The sequence below is a fragment of the Setaria viridis genome, chromosome 9, assembly GCF_005286985.2.
Source record: "Setaria viridis chromosome 9, Setaria_viridis_v4.0, whole genome shotgun sequence".
Lineage (NCBI taxonomy): Eukaryota > Viridiplantae > Streptophyta > Magnoliopsida > Poales > Poaceae > Setaria > Setaria viridis.
The window spans coordinates 1,157,569-1,171,658 of NC_048271.2; the positions used below are offsets into that span (position 1 = coordinate 1,157,569).

General features: G+C 42.9%; 2 protein-coding genes across 5 annotated transcripts; both read right to left on the reverse strand.

Moving 5' to 3' along the window:
- Nucleotides 1–216: 216 nt before the first annotated feature.
- On the reverse strand, nt 217–5,275 carry LOC117838359 (uncharacterized protein C24B11.05). Of its 2 annotated transcripts, none has more exons than XM_034718362.2 (9): nt 5,134–5,275; nt 4,608–5,045; nt 1,868–1,929; nt 1,701–1,766; nt 1,501–1,598; nt 1,281–1,406; nt 897–1,175; nt 742–804; nt 217–649 (listed from the first exon to the last, which is right to left on the reverse strand). In XM_034718362.2, the coding sequence occupies exons 3-9, from the start codon at nt 1,911–1,913 to the stop codon at nt 494–496; spliced, it is 834 nt and encodes a 277-aa protein (XP_034574253.1). In that variant the 5' UTR covers nt 1,914–1,929; nt 4,608–5,045; nt 5,134–5,275; the 3' UTR covers nt 217–493. The 2 variants fall into 2 exon arrangements, with proteins under 2 accessions (XP_034574253.1, XP_034574251.1); XM_034718360.2 differs by having other exon boundaries at nt 739–804.
- Nucleotides 5,276–5,464: 189 nt separating this feature from the next.
- LOC117838358 (flap endonuclease 1-B) lies at nt 5,465–11,536 on the reverse strand. Of its 3 annotated transcripts, XM_034718358.2 has the most exons (17): nt 11,376–11,536; nt 11,175–11,291; nt 10,516–10,574; nt 10,373–10,432; nt 10,236–10,289; nt 9,964–10,012; nt 9,817–9,864; nt 9,527–9,592; nt 8,746–8,796; nt 8,546–8,665; nt 8,388–8,472; nt 7,845–7,926; nt 6,743–6,851; nt 6,611–6,667; nt 6,482–6,528; nt 6,335–6,386; nt 5,465–5,826 (listed from the first exon to the last, which is right to left on the reverse strand). In XM_034718358.2, the coding sequence occupies exons 1-17, from the start codon at nt 11,385–11,387 to the stop codon at nt 5,662–5,664; spliced, it is 1,233 nt and encodes a 410-aa protein (XP_034574249.1). In that variant the 5' UTR covers nt 11,388–11,536; the 3' UTR covers nt 5,465–5,661. The 3 variants fall into 3 exon arrangements, with proteins under 3 accessions (XP_034574249.1, XP_034574250.1, XP_072146812.1); XM_034718359.2 differs by lacking the exon at nt 6,335–6,386 and having other exon boundaries at nt 5,667–5,826; XM_072290711.1 differs by lacking the exons at nt 5,465–5,826; nt 6,335–6,386 and having other exon boundaries at nt 6,478–6,528.
- Between the last annotated feature and the right edge of the window lie 2,554 nt (nt 11,537–14,090).

The following is a 14,090-nucleotide window of genomic DNA, read 5'->3' on the forward strand; positions in this document are numbered from 1 at the left end:
CATTTTAAACGATCGTGATCTATCCTACCAGTCTACCACTAAAATTAGATATGAGCAAAATTAGGCCTGGGCCTGGAAAAAAAACACTGCCCAGAAGGGGCCCAAACGCAATTGAAATAGACGAAGGTCCGATATGTCGAAAGAATACAAGAAATATAAGCGGCACTATATTTTTCTTTTTTTAAAAAAAAAAGCGCTATCGTAAAACGACGGGAATACAAACTTCTGAAGTTTTGTATTAGAGCAATCACTTTATTCTGAGGTAAAAACACGATACATAGAGAATGGTATACCAATAATGCGAGTAACATCTGCAGAATTACTGCATATGCTCACAGTGCTCCAACTGTTACAATTCCATTAATAGTTGGAACTATGACAGCAATTTCTTCACTGGTGAAGCTAGGATACATCTTCTGCATCCACTATCCAAAATCACACCAAGTAGTCCACACATGGCATTACAGGATGGATAACCCACATGGTGACGCATTCAAGCAACCACCACAGTTTCGACAGAGCTGGAAGTAAGAACAACATCAGATTCAGACCGATCTTGACCATCCCATATATCGGGCAAAGCTTCCTTGATGTTATGAATGCTCTCCAGAGCATGGTCAGCCCCAGGAACAAGTGTCCACCTGCCAACCTGCAAAATTCAGAAAGTTTTGTAAATAAGTTTTTCATTTGAACATGATGATGGTTAATGTGGAATCTGGGCCATGTACGACGTCTTACAACCACAGTATGGAAGCCTGCAGCCTTTCCTGAAGCTATGTTCCGAGTGCTGTCGTCAAAAAATATCTGAAAAATATATAGAAGGTAAATTTCCACCGGGGCATTCCTTGCTTGTTTGAATGTGTTCTTGGTCATGTTTCGAAGAGGAGAATTCTTACTGTCTTCTTAGGATCAACATTTGCAATTTGAATTGCAGCTTTCATGGCTTCAATGGAGGGCTTGCAGAGGATGGGTGATTTGGGTCTGAACCCATTTGATTCATTCAGATCAACCAAGTCGGCAGATGTTTCATCCTTGAACAGCATGCAATTCTGGGACCGACTTAAACCATTGCAAGGATTCAGTGTCTCAAAGCATATCACACCATCAAAGCAACCCTGTAAACCCAGCCTGTGCAGAGCCTCCTCCGCATGTGCTTTGTCAGAGTTTGTGAATACCTGCAACAACCAAAATTCGGTTGGTAAAAATGCTCTCTTATTCATTTTTCAAGCATGTCATTTGTGAGTACAGCAACAAAACAGAAAAACCGGTGCTTCTCATACTATTTTTCTCTGTGGAATTGAAAGTAGGAGGGTCTTCAAAACAGGGTCGGGCCTCAGATTGTGATATGGCAAGGTACCATGAACATTTGCATGAAACTCATCATTGTCAAACTCGTAGCCTAATGCCTACAGAGAATAGCGATGGTGTGATTAGAAAGGAGAAGAAAATGTAAGGTCATGGTAAACACTCAATGAACAACTAATGAAATATGAGTTGTACCTTAAGGCCAGCCATTGTGGTGCCATATTCCTTGTACAGGTTCAGGCACATTTCAGCAATTTGGCTCTCTTCAATTTGCAGATGGTGCCGCATATAATCTGGTGGTCAAAAATTCAACATTGCAGTCTCTTCAACATTTGCGGACAATATACGCTTCATAAAGCTTGAAGCCATGAAACATGATTAGTGTCTTGCCTCACCTTGTATATTTTTGCGACAAGATAGATTGATGCCAACACTGAAGGGATACAAAGTGTCATCTAGATCTGAATATTAAATAGAGAACACATTTATTTAAGTCGCAAAAAAATGAAGCAATAAATGCAGCAACAATCTCTCTGGATTTTTTTTAAAGCAGGGAACTTACCAAAAAGCAAGCACTCGTACTTTGGTCCTTCAAGAATTGCCCCCATCCTCAATAGTCAAAAGCTGCAAAGAAGTTTGCTAATTAATTAAGACCGCTATTAAGAGAAAATTGAAAAAAAGGAATAATAACTATTCGCATTAAGCAACCATATGACCCTAAGGAGACAAATTCAAGCAGATTCTGTAGCATGCTAGATAAAACAAGAACGGCACATGAAGCAAGTAGGTCCTTGCAGTTCAAAACAAAAAAGTATAACATCTCACATAGGCATTGTTGGTCACAGCTTACCATTGTTACTACCCAAGGAACAGAATATTCTGATATTACCTAAATATTCAGGCTACATCAATCTTCGTGGACATAACTTCATTTCATCAATTCCTATGGTTTTGATGGAACTCCTATGTTTCTTCCCGATCAAACGGAGTTGATTAATTATAGTATAACTCTTGTTTTATTGGCGTTAAACACATACATTAACGCTGCCGTAGTTTCACAAAGTTTAGTAATAAGTAACTGCACTTTCACCTATTTAAATAAAAATCAGTTGCTCCTACAGATCCTAGATCAGCACGCCATCCCCATCCGCTACCTGCTTGCAAATAATACACAACCATCACCAAACTGTGAAGAAATGGCCAAGCTTGCCGCCCTCACGAGCCTCCTTGTTGTGGCCATGGCCACCATTTTGTCCGTGCACGGCGCCCGCACTCTTTGAGAGAGTGGACCAAGTGACCATCTTGGAGGTTTCGTTGGTGGCAAAGCCCCCCTCGTCCACATTGCTGGAAGTTGCAGCCCTCATTCCTTTTGATGTTCCATTTGAAGAAGCGGCAGATGGCCCCATCGCAGCAGAGTGCCATGCAACTAATTGCGCCCATAAGACACCTGTGTTTATCCCTTTCAATGGCCCATTTGAAGAAGCAGCGGGGTACCGTGCAACCGATTGCACACGTAATACACTGGTTTTCGGGCCCTAAGCGACATGGCTTATGATCTTGTCACGTGTAGTGGACACAGACAACTATCATTACTGAGTTCGTGCCAACCATGTAAACGATCTTAACATTAAGCACCGATAATGGGATGTGATACTGATAAATTTACTTGCATTGGATAGAAGAATGAGAACTAACTCCGCCTATGTTGTCTCAACATAGCAGGTCCCAAGCTCTGGTAAAGGAGGAGGGTTGTGATAGGCTTGGCGAGCCAACGTTAAACCTAGCCATTCTAATGGAGATATTGTTTTAGACTCAGCAGAACTAAAACTGAATATATGAGATGTGACTTTGGCACTACTACACATGAGGAGGGAGATGTCAGTTTGGAAAGCCAAGTAGTGCCCAGGAAGGATACATTTCGTTATTTGGGATCAATGCTACAACGAGATGGGGATATTGACGAGAATGTTAGTCATAGAATCAAAGCAGGGTGGATGAAGTGGCGCCAAGCATCAGAAATTTTATATGACAAGAGGGTACCATTGAAGCTAAAAGGCAAGTTTTATAGGACGGCGATTAGACCTACAATGTTGTATGGTGCAGAATGTTGGCCTACAAAAAGACGACATGTCCAGCAGATAAATGTTGCGTAAATGCGTATGTTGCGTTGGATTTGTGGTCATACGAGAAGGGATCGAGTCCAGAACGAGGATATACGTGATAGGTTAGGGGTAGCACCAATTGAAGAAAAGCTTATCCAACACCGACTGAGATGGTTTGGACATGTCCAACGAAGGCCTCCGGAGGCACCAGTGAATAGTGGAACCCTAAGGCGTGACAGTAATGTGAAGAGAGCCAGAGGAAGACCAAAATTGACATGGGAAGAGGCAATAAAAGGAGATTTGAAGGGATGGAATATACCAAAGATTTAGTCCTGGATAGGAGTGCTTGGAAAACAGCTATTCAAGTGCCCGAACCCTGATTTATGGTTCTTGTTGGGTTTCAACTCTAGCCTACCCAACTTGCTTGGGACTGAAAGGCTATGTTGTTGTTGTGGTGGTGGTGGATAGAAGAATGAGAACTGCAATAGTATAAATCATTTAGGAAAGGACATCACTTCATCACAAATGAATGTCATGCTAGATTCAGCACAGCTTCAACGGCAAAACCAACAATAAGTATCCATAGGCTAAGCAAATATAGCAAGTTGAACCCAAACTTAACATACCATACCCGCTCACCACCACCGTTGATTAGAAGGAACCCATTTTATTATTTTCCTTTTACTAAATTTTTTCTTGTGATATTGAAGAACCGTAAAGTGGTGCTTAGACTTAGACATTACCAAAAGGGAAATTAGCGATGCTTCTAGTGGGCAGTTTGGACGGCAAAGGAAAAAGGTTGTCCACCCATGTGGATTTTAGATCCTTCTACCAACTTTCTTGGATGTACATAACACCGAAGGAGAGACTGGAGAATGAAGATTAGTCTGTGCAGGGGAATATCTGCTCAGTTAGCTGTGTAGCAGCAGTTCGTGCTGTCTGCAGGAGCAAAGATGGTCACTATATAGATGCAGGTGCACTGGTTTCTCATGGCTGACATGCTTTCTAGCTGCAACTTCATAGTTCTCAAAATTAACACTAGGAGTTGATCAAGGTACAGCTCAGTTCATTACCACCAAAGAATGCCCAACTCTAGTACTTTAGGTCACTAGCAGGGATAAGGTGAAAGCCATTTCAAAAGGTGGAACTGTAGAAGGATAAAGTAACAGAGCAAAACAGATCAACGGACAATGAGGTTACCTCCAAAATGCCAAGGACCGAAGGCTTCTGATGAATGGTATTGAAGCTGGTGGCTCTGGTGCTATACTTATAGCAGCCCAAGGTTCCTGGTATGCAGAACAGATGTGCAGCAGCCTTAGTAGATCGATGGCATGACATTCAGCATTATGATCCAGAACCCAATTTGTCCATAGCTTTCCATCAGGGAAACGATGCCTCTTTCCTTTCACAGAAGAAAGCAGGGGCAGCGTTCAACCTTGAAGGCCCGCATATTCTCAGAAGTGAGAACAGCATGGCAGGTTCCTACAAAAGTGGCATGAGAATGTATGGCAACAATTGGAAGGATCAAAGAATATTACAGCATCTTCTTTAAATATCCTGGAATTTGGCATAGTTGAGGAATAGGTCCACTTGGAAGTTTTGATGCCATTCCAAGTGCTGTTGTTTATCCAGCAGCCTCTGTTGAAAGTCATAGAATGGTAGAGAATAAGAATAATAAAAAGGTATAGCAAATCGGATACTTCCATGAATCCAAGTTAGCACATACCATCATTTTGCATAGTTTGTGCAGTCCAATGATAACTCAATTGGAACAACCAACGTCATAGGAATGTTACAGTCTTCTGATAGAACAGGTACTTTTCAACTCCTTGAATGTTATAAGCATTTCATATTAGTGTACAACCACTACGCATCATAAAAATATAACTTACAATTTGAATAAGTTTATACAATGAAATAATGACATGATTTATACAGCGCAGTCATATTAAAGTCAAGCAACTTCTGCCAATTTCTCTGCTCCGCATGGGCTGAAGCTGAAAAAACACCTCTTAACATCTCAGGATATAACGTTCAAATCCTTGAAGACCAGCAAGGAAAGATCAAGTGGTGTAGCGGTAATCATCATTAGATGTGAGAAGATGAACTGCAGCAGTTCACTAGCTAGGTTACAATACAAAAGGAAAAGATTAGAATAGTAGGATCAGATTAACAATTTTAAGTAAGCATCCTTCATGTAGCTGCAGTTACAGCTTCAACCAGCCAGGTCTTGTAAACCAGAGCAGGTACATATTTAGATAAAAGAGAAAGCACAAGGTCTTCCATGAAATCCTGATTGCATGCCCAGCATAAATGGCTTTGAGCTACCGTATCTGAAACCAGGGCCTGAACTCTTGCACACTTGAGCAGACCTGACCTTCAGACTTTGTCCTGTAGAACCTAGTGTGCATGTGGGTTCCTGTTATTCAGTTGAATATGAATGTATTAGAAATGGATCAGTATTGCATCCTTTCTCAGTTTTCAGAACTTTACAAAACTGACTAAAAAAATTAAAATCATAGCGAGCGAGAGGGGACACAAGAAATAATGCAATAGCTCAACTAGTCCACGCCACACAAGGTGCTTACCCAGTAGCATGGCATATGAGATGGAAGAGAGATGAGAAGATGCGTGTTTACTGGAGAGCTTTCACTAAATTCAAATTTTAATTCAGTAAAAACATTGAAGATACTCGACCGACATATATTTTTTTGTCCATCGCAAGTGCAGATACTTCTTAAGAGACAGCAGCTATGCACAATACCACAGTATGTATTAAGTGAACTCTATTAAATCAAAGTTACACAATGATATGCACATCATGTCCATATTCTTGCCCAATACCAATGTGAAGTGACTAAGGCAAAGGAAAGACGAGTAAAGAATGAAGATTAAAGTCATGTACAACAATTGTTTAAGATCTGCACCTTCTCCGTGTGAGATCCCGGTAAGCTAGCAACTGGTGTCAAAAGCTTCAATCTGCCCCCCACCCCCCACCCCCCACCCCCCAAAAAAAAAGCATTTCAGATGTGCATGGATTATTCTCCATGAGATGCAGGTAGATTGCAGCTCACCTTCCTGGGGAATATCTATCCCTTGCAGCCTTAATCTTTTCTACCGCCTAATGAATTCCATGGAATCAATCATTTGGTGTTAGGAAAATTAAACGACTATTTAGGAGTGAAATTAAAAATCGCACATGCCTTTGCTACCCTATCAGGACTGAAACTGTTTTCAGTTGACAAGAAATCCATGAGGCCCTGAACACAGAAAGCAAAGCACTATTAGCTTGTGAAACAATAGGAGCAAATGCAGTATGGTCTATCAATGAAAACCTTTGAGTCAGGTGAGGTCCACATGAAATCTGGAATTCCTGTACAAACATTAGGTTCCTTAAACAAGGTCCGAACTTCCTGGTAAGGCCAGTCTTCTGGAACACTGAATCTACAGAAGAAAAAAGAACACGCACAGTAAGATCTAGCGCTTCAAGATTACTCAGATAATAACATGATAGATTAGGAAAACCATGCAAGTAGGACCAACTCGTGAGTCCATCCTACATGCATATTTTTTATTTCTTATGTATAAACAGTGTACCAAAGAAGCTACAGAAATATAATAACAAATTAATAAATGAGCATAACAATCATGAATCCTTGAAACAGTTTCTTTTAAAGTTATGATGGAGCACTTCAGGCCAGTCATCAAGGACTGGTCAGAAAGAAAATCAAACAATATTCAGACATAAATAAAATCTGCAACTACTTGAGGGCTTAGCTGCTATGGCTGTTACAAACTGCACACTTTCTCCACAGTTGCATCACACTACTGAAGACACATTTCATCTTCATTGGTCTGTGCACTGTATCAATAACACCAGAAGATAGGTGCAAGAGCGACATCCCGACAGCAGTAGCCAAGCCAGAACGAAGGTAACAGGGAATAGCAGCACAAGAAGATTTGACATAAGAAGCGCATGACCACATAATGACGTGATGCTTTCTAGCAGAAGCACATAGCATAAACAGCATGGTGAAGCAAAAGGAGCAGAAGCAGAGTGCAGCATAGCAACAGAAGCTGTGTAGGACACAGAGTGGGTGGTATGGTCATAGAGGCAACAGGGGACATGTTGGTGGTGTAATTTGTGAAACACCTGGTGTGCAAGGTATAACACAGTAGCATAACAAAAATTGGATTTCTTCCCAGGTTAGTATTATTTGAAAAAAAATGTGACTTGCAAAAAAAATTCAACAATCCAAATAATCTGCAGCCCGTTAACACTCACAAGGCACATGTAGTTCTAGGCACATGTTATATCCCATTGCACACATTATCATTTCATGGAGTTCACAAAATGCTTACTTTTCTGGCAACACAACTCATTAGAGAGGATTTGAGCAAGCCAAGACTGGATGTGTAAGACTCATCAAAACATACCTCGTCTGTTTAAGATTTTGCAGAACTTCTTCTATGCAACCATGCTGCCGAATGAGTTTCAAGGCTCTTTGTCCCCCAATACCTATGAAAAAGAAGAATATAGCTGTTAATGAGTTGTGACGAATGTTACTGGTTTGAAGATTGCTCAAGGTTGTAGATTACATATGGCACCAAACTATCCATCATAAAGCACTCTGAAACCAACTTTGAGCTTCAATTTAATTCAGGATCTAGTCAACAGACGGGAAAAAAAAAACCTCGACCTGTGGGGGGTAAGACAGCCCCCGGGCTTTTTGCTAAGAGAAGACCTTCTCATGCAGATATTTGGCTTCCACAGTTTATTACTGCTAAATTTGGGACAGAGTATATGTTAAAGCCCCCATAAAGTGAGCAGATGAGTAACTAGAGCAGCTAATCAAGGGAGCAAACTTTAAAATTTTCAGAGTGGTACTATCTCTTCAGCGAAGCTTGAATTACTGAATCATACTACGAACTTAATCTAATACAAACTCTATATAGAGAACATCGAATGGGGTAAAACACCTTTAATATTCTCACAGTAATCGCATCCACTAAGGATGCACAAGTCAATGAATTGATCCATCGTGAGTCCAAGTTCTTCCAAAACCTGGAAAATCATAAACAATCACTAAGATGCTCAGGAGAATAAAAAAAGATAAAGAAAATGTGTGTGAAGCTACCTTTGACACTTCAAATTCTGTCACAGGAGATTTCTTATAACCAAGGTCAGTTAAGTGACGAAGAAACCTTCGAGCACCAAAAGTCAGTGAGTCCATGTCCTCTGAAGCTACAGCATAGACCTAGCATTCACAGCTCAGAATGAAAAGAAAATTCAATTATGCTAAAATAAAGGATGCTGTAAAGTTATTGATTGGTATACCTGGTGAGTTTCACAAAGTGCTGCACACTGTGCTTCAGCTTCACCTGGTGCCTGCAGAAGTGGTAGGAAAAACTTAAATACCTATTACAGTACAACATCACACAAAGGCCAGGTACCATGCTTGCATTGCCATCAAATCATAGTACAGCATGTAGCCCAGACAGAAGAATCGTGCATTCATGCCCCATGAGAAAACCAAATCGAGTTTTTCTCTACAGTGGTAACTGGTAACATTGATATCACGTGGGGCAGCTATTGATTGACAGATATTCACATGTGCAACAGGCACATTCATCCTAGTTAAAGACCAACCTTAACAGCAAAAAATAAGCTTAAATCAATACCAAACAGACATCTTACTTTCAAGCTAAGCCATCTGCTTAATTCCCCCCACTGGCAAGAGAATTGACAGTTGAAAAGGTAGGGGATTACTTACAGGTGTTAAATTTTTGTAGAGGCTCACAACCTAAGCTTACCTAAAAAGTTTTTAGGGCCTAAAGGTCTAGCATCCTCATGAGTTCAACTTGAGATGTAGGGATGCAGCTTAAAACTTGTCTGAGAAGCCATTCAAATAGGACTTGAGCTTATGGGAAATCTAATTAGAAGCTTAAGGCCTCCCGAGCAAGGATTATGTAAGTTAGACTAGTGCATTCTTTAAGTTCAAAAGATTCTCAAAATTCTACTGACCCTCCATGGCACTGGAAGAACACATTAATCTGTAGTTGATCTGTGTAGAAAAGTAAAGACTTAACCAACAACTGGGCAAAAGCAATAATGGTACCTCAACTACAGGGACACCCATCAATCTTAACAGCTTCTTACAATCATCATTGTGCTTTTTTGTGACCTGGAAAGGGAGGCAAAGAATACAGTACATCCTCAGAACAACTCCACTATTTAATAAAAAATCTTGCTAACACTCCTCAAACTGTTTAGAAGGCTTAAACCATTTTCCTGAGAAAACTCCATATGACATATTCATACGAGAATAGAAGGCTGCTTTATCTGATATAAATTCAAGGACACTCTTTGAACAAATTCGCCTATTTCCTCAGACAGTAAGATCATTACCTTGACAGTCCTTTTGCTAAATTTTTCAATTGAATCCTCATCTCCGATCTGTAATTCAAGTGCCACTTCAGAAATCCAGCAAAAGCAATGAAAAAGGTAGGCATAGCCAGTAAGGAAGCTCTAGCACTATGCTGAGGAGCAACTGACCTCCATAGCTCTATTAAGATCTTTGGTAGCATCATTCCTCTTTAAGGACCTACACAAACATTGAAAAAGCATGTAAAAACGAGGCCCGACCTAGAATGAACTAGGTGGTTTCTCTTTAAGAAAATAGGCACCCAAAATTGAGTTGAAAAGAACTTGAGATGGGGTGGTTGGGGTGCACAAGCACACCTCCCACCCTGATCTTGATTGGAAAAGCATGTTCGAGATTTAATATTGATGAGTGAAAATGAGCAAAGAAAAAAGTTCCTGCATACCTTTTTGCAAGCTCCTTTTTCTTCATTTCAGGTGGCTCTCCATCAAAAACAAAACTAACATAAAAGCTCAGCAGAATCAGCAAAAGTAAGACAACTGCGAAGAATTGACAAGGACCACAGGAATGCAGGAAGCTTACACAGGCTTTATCCCTGCTTCTAGCATTCTTACTGTCCGGTTCAACATACCCTGCAGATGACTGCACCATTTACAGAGATGGAAAGTCAAATAAGCTGCACCGATAATGACTTGACAATAGGCGGTGCAAGCAATATTCCTTGCCTCGTGACTTCACCAGCCTCATTGGTCAGAAGCTCTGATCCTTTCCTTCCAACCACAATCTGCAGAAATTGACAACACATTTGATATGAATCCCATGACAGCTAGAGAGAAACCTGTAATGGTAAATTGACCCAATAAAAGCTAAGTACACAAATGCTTGCGCATGCTAATAGCCTAATAGCATTAGATTTAGAGAGAACAAAACTGGGCAGTAGTTTTGTAAATTGAAATTCTGCCAATGGTATTAGCCTCTGAAACTGAAGAATAAGTGGTTGCTGATTGTATACTTGTATGCATTCAAAAAATACAGTAGTAGATGCCAAATGTATCAGAACATAGCCATTGTCTCAAAAAAAAATAGATGTGGTGCCATCGTGCTTCCATATAACCCCTATTAACCGACACATTGCATGAATTTCCCAACGGATTGTGCCATATGCCCATACCCACAACAGCGACATCGCAGAAATCACCCATCATATCGCAACGAATTTGAAACTGGGAACACTCCCCTAATCATATCAACGGAGAAATCTAACTCTTAGCTGGCAACGCTGTACCCAAACGCGACGACGACTCACGAGGAAACGGTCACAGGAAACTGAAGCGAAGAGGCCGAATAAATAGAGAGGGCGGGCGCGAACGAGCCAACGACTCACGAGGAACTGGTAGATGCTGAGGCTTGCGTCGACAGAGATTACGCGGCCGCGGTAGTCCTCCACCCGCCGCTGCACCGCGGCCCTCGGCGCGTGCTCCGCCAGCAGCTTCGTCAAGCCCTAGAGCGCGCCACGAAGCTGTCACATCGAGAGCCCGAAGGCGAGGTTGCAACGGTGAACCACCAAACACATGGAGGAGGGTACCTTGATTCCCATGGTGGCGGTTGCGGTGGCGGCAGTGACCGGCGGCGACGGATCGACGGTGGAGCACCAAAGCGCAGCCAGGCGGCGGCCAATCCCCACTCGTAGTTTCCCGCCTCGGGAGCCGGGACGGAGTGGATAAAATCAGAGTCGTGGGCTATAATTTTCTTTGCCTTTTGAGAAGGAAATATAAGTTTTTGGGCTGTGCTGCTGCGGCCTCTGCAATGGGCTTCCATCTTTCGTTTCTGATTTCTGGCCCATCTCTTCGTATAACATCTTTTTAAATATATATAAGACCTCCTTTTCTTTTGACGAGAAAAGTTCTAGTAATAATACGAAAGCTGTCGGAATAAAGATGGCACGCTGCGCACCGCCACTTGTACTTGACGTCAAAAAAAAGTTTTTTCTCCACGGGTACAAATGAGGTGGGAGCTCTCGGATAAAGCTTTCAAATTACTTGATCCAAGTTTTGTTTATTAATTCAAATTCATTTTCTCTTAACATGAATCTGTGCAGTTCGAGAAAAAGAACAGTTTATTTAGGGCCTGTTTGGTAGAGTTCCATGCAGCTTCAGATCCTCAAAAACACCTCTGCTCTAGATTTTTTCAGCCAAACGGTTTGAGATCCAGCAACTCCACCACATATCTGCTCCACGAAAACGGTAGATCTACCCCCAGATCCATGGATTTGGTGGAGCACCTCAGGGGGTACTCCACGAAATCAAATTTGGTGGAGTTGGAGGAAATTACCTACCACTGCCACTCATTAGTGAAAAATGATCGGTTCGTTCTATTTCTTCATTGCTTCCTTCTCTGCTCGCGCCGCCATGGCCGCGCCCCGCTCACCGTAGCCGCGCCCCGCCCACCGGAGCGCCGTCTTGCTCCGCCGAAGCACCGCCCCGCACCCGGCCACCTAGCCGTCGAGGCCGCGCCCGCCAGCGCTCGCGAGGCCGCCGGCGAGACCGTGCCCGCCAGCACCTCAATCATGCGTGCAACAACGCTAGGAAGGAGATGTTTTTTTTATTCTAATGCATGGGCCCAAATTGCCAGTGAGATAAAGATAAGAATGGAGCTGTACCAAACGCTTTTTGAGATATTAGATCCATAGTGGAGCAGCTCTATGGTGGAGCTAGCTCGATCTATAGATTTGGAGCTGTTTTTTCAAAGCTGGAGCTCTACCAAATAGGCCTGAGAACCTATGCAAAGTGGTTGTTTGGACCTGGAGGACCCAGCTGGGCCGGTTAGGCCAAAGTCTAGCCCGAAGCCGGCTGAGCCAAAGGGGGGCCCGGAACTGGCCCAAAAGGACCTGCGGGACTGTAGCACGCGGGTTGCCGCCCGTCTACTTGGTTAGGAATTAGACTCCCGTCCGCTTGGGTTAGGAATTAGAAAGAGCTGGATAATAGGATGGCTTGCAAGTTAAGGGAGTTAAAGTTCCTTGAGAACCAAGTTGTGTCCCTCTATATAATAGAGACATCATGTACCAAATGAATCAAGCAAAAAATTAAGGGATAAAACATTAAAGCTCTCTCTCCCTCTCTCCATGCGCCGCCCTCTCCCCCTGCGCCTCCTGCGCAGCCCCCCTCCATGACCACCGCCCACATCCCCCTCCCTCTCTAGGCCCCCAGATCTAAAGAGTTAGTCAAAACCATAACATCTAGTATACAGAGACCAGGCTACCGATCACTATGGGCTTCACCTATTCATGAGGTCTACAACGAAGCAGCCAGCATGTAGCAGTTCACCACGCGAACAGTTGTGACACTATTGTTCATGGTGTGAACAGTAGCCGTAGGGGTGGCAACGTTAGCTCCCCATCCCCGTTCCCACGGGGAGAGGAATTCCCCGTCCCCGTCAATACTCGCGGGGAACATTTTCTTTTCTTGCCATCCCCCCGGCCTGCCCCTGCGCGGGGAATTATTCCCCACGTGATCCCCGTCCCCGAGAACCTTCAAAGGAGGCTAATAGAACAAGCAATTTCTCAATTATTATGTCGATTTCCAAAAGACATCACCAATTATCATCCCATAGATCCAAAGAAAACACAACAAGCAAATTTTTCTCAGTTATCATGTCAATTTCCAAGAGACATCACCAATTATCCTCTCATAAAACCAAAGAAAAATATATAGAGAAAAGGAAGGAATCAAAGAAATTTCTCAACAGGTCACGACTGGGAACTAAGTAGCATTTTGACCACGTCGGTCTTCCATCTACTCTACTGTCTCCTTTGACTTTTTTTTTTTGGTTCTTGTTCGGGATTTGCTAGCACAGGATAATGAGTGCGTGCAGCTGCACAAGGGAGCACGACGCGTGCGGCCCTGAGGCTCAGGCTGGAGCGGCAATGCTGCAGGGAGTTCAGCGGGCGAGGTCGTGAGCTTGAGCGGGTGGGAGTTCAGCGGCAGCGCTTGAGCGGTGGCAGCGACCGGCGAGCTTGCTGTCGGTGGATAGCGGCGGGGTTGTGGGAGAGGATACGAGGAGTTGCTGGGGCTAATTAGTGGAAGGGAAGCTCGGTAAGGATCCACCGGTCACTGCATTCCTCGGGTGGCGCTCCCCATGCCTCCCCTGCCACCCGTCGCTGTTTGGAGATGGAGGAGATCAGCAAGGGGCAGGTCAGACACCTGTCGCTGCCCTACCCGACTGCTCTTGTATTTATATAATAAAATTTACTTGTTGTACTTAAGTACTCTATTTATATAATAAAATTTAGTACTCCTTAAGT